This window comes from Pteropus vampyrus, unplaced genomic scaffold (genome assembly GCF_000151845.1).
Source record: "Pteropus vampyrus isolate Shadow unplaced genomic scaffold, Pvam_2.0 Scaffold36, whole genome shotgun sequence".
Lineage (NCBI taxonomy): Eukaryota > Metazoa > Chordata > Mammalia > Chiroptera > Pteropodidae > Pteropus > Pteropus vampyrus.
The window spans coordinates 352,921-358,462 of record NW_011888817.1 but is presented as its reverse complement, the minus strand read 5'-3'; the positions used below and the strand labels follow the sequence as shown (position 1 = coordinate 358,462).

Here is a 5,542-nt window from a genome sequence, read left to right as displayed (position 1 = left end):
ATGGATGAAAGGACAGAAGGATGGATGGATGGATGGATGGATGGATGGATGCATGCATGGATGAAAGGACAGAAGGATGGATGGATGGATGGATGGATGGATGGATGGATGGATGGATGGATGGTCAGATGATGGAAGCATGGATGAATGCATGGATGAAAGGATAGAAGGATGGATGGATGGACACATGCATGCTTAGGTGCATGGGTGAAAGGATGAATGGATAGAAAAATGATGGATACATGGATGCATACATGGATGGATGGAATTATGAATGAACAGAAAGATGGATGGATGGCCTTTCTTTAGAGAACGAGGCTACACACTAGCAGGGTGGCTTGTATGAAGTTGAGGGTTAAACCGCCCTCTTCTACAGCGCTTGATGGGGCAGGGGCATGCGACAGAGGAAGAGGCTCTCTGTGCTGCTGGATTTCTCTCTGGGTGCGAGGTGGGGTGATGAGTCATGGAATCCGCCCAGGAAATCAGCATGAAAAGCTGCATTTCTCAGAACTTCCTGGAAGGTTGACCTTTACTGCCAGCATTGGGGTCTTAGTCACAAAACGATGCCATCTTGGCAGCTGGGTGGAATTTTTGGAGGTGTTAACCATTTTCTTCTCCTCCTAGTAACAACTCACAAAGTTGTTTGCCCACACAACTCAAAAAACAAGTCTTTTGTGTGTTGAAGGTTAAACTGAATCTGAGTTAATGCTAAACTGGGTTTCTGAACCTCAGCATTACTGACATATAGGGCTGGATCATTCTTTGTTGTGGGGCCATCCCGTGTATCGTAGGACATGTCTCTCTTCATTGCCGATCTCTATTCACTAGATGCCAGTAGCACTTCCTGAGTTTTGACAATCAAAAATGTCTCCACACATTGCCAAATGTCCTCTGGGGGTCAGAAACAGCCCTGGTTGAGAACCAGTGCCCTAGGACCCCAAATTTGGCCATCTCAGATTGGGCTGGTTTATTTGTCATTGGTCACGTTTATAAGTTATTCTAGTTGCTCTTCTAGGTCCTATACATAGATGGTGAACTATCGCATAGTATTTAATATTCAGGTCAACTGCTAAAGTAGGCCCTGTTATCCTCACCGACAGGAGATGAAATTAGATGCAGAAGTTAAGTAGCCCAGGACTACATTTCAAAGTTTCAAAATTCCATTTAAGGCAAAGCGAATCTCACTGTGTCCAGGAAACTTAAACTGAATCATGGTTTTTGCCTTCGGTCCTCTGAAGCCAAAGATAGCATCAGCTCTAGGCCGTAGGACCCGAGGAGGTGCATACCGCAGGGGACAGAGCCATCTTTCTCACAAATTTGGCTCTACTTTCTGATCTGGTCTTTATAACTGAATTATAAACCCTACCTCTCCAATGAATCAGAAAGGTTTGAGATGTGTTGTCTTGTGTCATGGTGAAATGCAAACATCGTCGCCTGGTTGCTGGGTTCCCCATCAGCACCCTCCAGATTCATATAACTTGTTATCAGCATCGAAACTGGCTAATTCATCCATTCAGCAAATAAGAACTAAGCACCCACTGTGTGTGCCAGGCCACTGTGTGGGCGATGGGAGTAATTCTAATCATAGCTGATACTCACTGAGTACCTAGTGCGTGCAGGCCCTGAGCTCAGAGCTTTCTACTAATTCTTTTAAACTCCTCAACAGCCCTAGGAGGTAGATGCTATTACTGTCCCCATTTTACAAAAGAGGAAATTGCAACACAGAGGAAAATAACCTGCCCAAGGTCACACAGCTAGAAAGTGAAATCACACAGGCGATGTGATTTCAGAGATTACTCTTAACTGCTGTTGCTCTTCCCACGTGAACAGAAATTGATAGAGCCCTGGTCCTTACAGCTGACTTTGATGAGGCTGAAACTTAGAGTGGGTGCCCCATGTGGCAGGAGGCGAAGGAGCGGCCAATTTTGCCGGCATCCGAAAAAATGGAGCTGGAAGACCTGGTCATGGAATTGTCCCCCTAAAATAAGCCGTGAGGAGAAAAGGCAGGAGTCATGCCCAAAATGATCTGAATTCAACTGCTGCCTGTGAGGGGGTCCAACCTTAAAGTCTCGGCCCTCTAGCCATGCTCTGGCTCACAAAGTGAAGACCCCGAACCCACACATGTAAGCGTAAACCCGTTTCCCAGCAGTGGGCAGGGCGGCATGAAATTGGAATAAGATGTGGTTTCTTTATATGAAAAAACAATTTAACTTAGGGTGAAAACTAGAATAAATATCCTAAGTGTTAAACATAAAAATATGTCATTAGGAAGGTCGATAAATTGTAGGATAGTAGTGCAGTGGGCCGGGTAAGCAGTTGTATGAATATGGCCTGACAGATGCGTCCTTGGACCCCAAGAAGAGAAGAGACGAAGGGTCCCTGATCTAACATAGTAGCAGGCAGCTCACAGCCTCAGCCGAGCAGCCCTGGCTTCTGAGCATCATTAACCAGGTAGGATTGAAAACATGACAATTGACCATAAAAACAATTTACCGTAAAATTAGCCACCCTTTATTGAACACTGACTGCATCCCAGGTGCTAGCTAGGCTGGTCACATGCATCTTTTTATTCCACCTCAACAGAAGCCAAATTTAAGAGAGATTCTTGTCCTCATTTTACAGATGAAGAAACTGAGACTCAGTGAGGTCAAGAAACTTACCTTAAGCCATTCATCTAGTTGGTAGTCAGATGAAAATTTAAACCCAGGTCTGTGTGACAACAAAGACTGATGTTCTGCATCCGGGATCCTTTTCTTTGGTCTGGAGGGCAGTCCTCAAAGGGAAGGGATTGACCATGATCTCTTCCCAAAGGTCTGGGATCCCGCTGCTCTCCAAGAGGTACTTGGAGCCATACTGAGAACAGAGGTTGGTTCAATGTCTTGCAACAGGAGGCTGTCAAATGTGAAGAGAGCGAGGGTTGTTATCACAACACCTAGGGTATAACTGGCATTTAGTACCAAGCTCCAGGGCATTCATCCTTGGATGCACAGTGCTGGATGATAAAGTGTTAAGACACAGTAGCTTCTCTGCTGAGAGATGCTAGTGGAAGAAGGAGCCCAGACATGTGGGTTCTGGCTCTGGCTCTGTTATGAACGCACTGGGTGACTGTGGACATGCCTTTGGTCATCCTCGGCCAGAGGGACCAGTTGAGTTCCAAGGGCTCCTACAATATGTGGTTTTGGGTCCAGGAGGGCATTGGGGCTGCCTTGCGGTTGTGGGAGGCTGCCGCACTCTGGCCCGAGATCCCTAGGTCAACCCCCCACCCACAAGATTTTCCAAAGAACAGTCCGCCTAGGTAATGGATCACCTTTATGTGCACCTGTGGTCCAGGGCCTAGAGCTATGCTTGGCATTGTATGTGCAACCCACGTGCCCATGTACACAGAAGATAGGGTTCACCACTGACCACAAGAGATCATTCTGGAACCCCCATACTCCTTCGAGAGCAGAAGGCTTGCCTTTAAATGGTGGCCACAGTGGAAGGAGGACAAAAGTTGGTGTCAGAGCATCTGGATTATAGTTCAAGCTCCACCACCCCCTCAGCTGAAGCATCATCGTTACCTGCTGCCTAGAACCACTGGGAAGATTAGCAGTCACATGTGCAAGCTCCTTGAGTGATCCCTGGCACATAGTAGGAGTGTCATGGATGCTGGTTTTCCTTCCCAGCAGACAGCATGAAGGGTCGTCCTAATGAGCCCAGCCTCCAGGCACAAGTTTGCCCAGCCCTTCTCAGATCAGGAAGTGCTCGCCTATTTGCTCATGGCTTTGTCTCTCAGAGTAGAAACCACCTGCTTCAGAACCACCTGGGGGCCTCGTTAACTTAAAAAATCAAGTTATAACTGATGATAACAAGAAAATACCTCATGGTAAGAGAATAGAAAGCAGTGAAGTGAGCTCAGGGAGGACTTCTTGGAGGAAGTGACATTTGAAGAAGGAACTGCTCTAGGAGATCTAGAAGAGAGTATTCCAGGTGTTGGCAAGAGTGACTCACCACTCAGAGGTGAACCCCACCCAGAGTTGGAGAGTGCCCTTACTCAGTAAACCCACTTTCTCCCTTGTCACCCAGGGGATGCATGACCCAGAGGGTACTCGAAAGGAGAATAAGTCTCAGCCGAAGGTGGGCAGCCAAAGAAGGTCTTTGGTGCTGCTCGGCACAGGCGGGCACTTCAGAGGACCCTGGCAGACAAAGGGGGAGCTTCAATTAATTAATGAGCCAACACATCTTAATTGAGAACCTACTAATTGCCAGACATTGTCCTGGGCACTGTCCCAGAGACAACAAGGAACAAAGAAAAGGTTTCTGCCCCGGTGAGACTGACATTCTGGTGGGGAGATCCAGACAATAATTATCCACATGTATATATAACAGTAATAGGAAACACGGGAATGGGGGCTGAGTGACTGAGGCATGGGCTGCTTTACTTCAGAGGCAAATGGCATTCTCTAAAGAGATGGATATTTGAGTGGAGATCTGACTAATAAGAGGGACCAGCCAGGCAGAGCTCTGGGGGAGGGGCTTTCTAGTTACAACAGCACCTGCAAAGGCCCTGGGGCAGGAATGAGCGTGGCTTCCTGTTGGGAAAGATACCGGAGCGTGAAAAAAAGAACCCATAGAAAGTGAGTTGGGAGAGAGTGGCAGGAAGGTGCCAGATAATGTACACCTTGCAAACCACAGGAAGAAGTGTGGATTTTCTTCTAAGTGCATCAGGAAGCTGTTGGAGAATTTCAAGTTGGAGGAGAGAACATGATCAGATTTATGACTTTAAAAAATTCCTCTAGTTGTTGTGTGGGCAGGTATAAGAGTTATAGAGGAAAAACCAGTGAGATGGCCAATGATTGAAGGGTAATGACGATCACAGTGGCAGTAGCAGTGGCAGGTCATGGCAGTGGAGGTGGAGCGCAGTGGTCAGACTTGGGATATATTTTAGAGGTGCAATTGTCAGCATTAGCTGCTGGATTCAATGTTAGGGGTGGAGAAATGAGAAGAATAGACAACAATGCCCAGGCTTTGGGCCTGAGCCCCCAAACAGGGTAGATAGGCCCTTGAGGAATGAGTTGGTCACCTGGCAAGTTGGCAATAGAGCTAAGACCACAGAACCCCAGTGTCCTGGGTAGCCTGGGACTCGTGCCCCTCCCCAAAGACCTACCACCTACCTTAAATAGATCATAAGCTCCAAGTCTAGCAGCCCGGCCACCAAGATTTTTGAAATGACCCTTCCACGAGGCTGACTTTCTAGAGCCCCGTACCTGAGAATACCTTGGGAGGTTCCCTGTGCCCCTGGCAGCCTATATCTCTGTAACCTTGACCAATGGAATATAAATTAGTGGCTAATTAATCACCATGGCCAAGGTTTGTTTCATATCCACAGCTCAATTATTACCTGGGTACAATAGTCTAATCTTATCAGGGGGCAAGGAGCTCCTAATTGTTTAGAACTTTAATGACCTAGTAACCCCAAGACACAACGTGCACATACACATATATAGTTCAGGGCGTAAGTGGTAGACAGAATAATCCACCCCTCAAAGATGTCCTAATCCTT

The 5,542-nt window shown here is 47.1% G+C and overlaps 1 protein-coding gene across 1 annotated transcript in view; it reads left to right on the top strand.

Annotated features, from left to right (window-relative positions):
* The window catches only part of TMCO4 (transmembrane and coiled-coil domains 4), an 84,944-nt gene that overhangs the window by 16,161 nt on the left and 63,241 nt on the right, over nucleotides 1-5,542 (top strand). Inside the window, exon 7 of the mRNA XM_023529392.1 lies at nucleotides 4,066-4,116. Coding sequence (XP_023385160.1) covers nucleotides 4,066-4,116 — 51 coding nt within the window. The remainder of the gene's footprint in view (nucleotides 1-4,065; nucleotides 4,117-5,542) is intronic.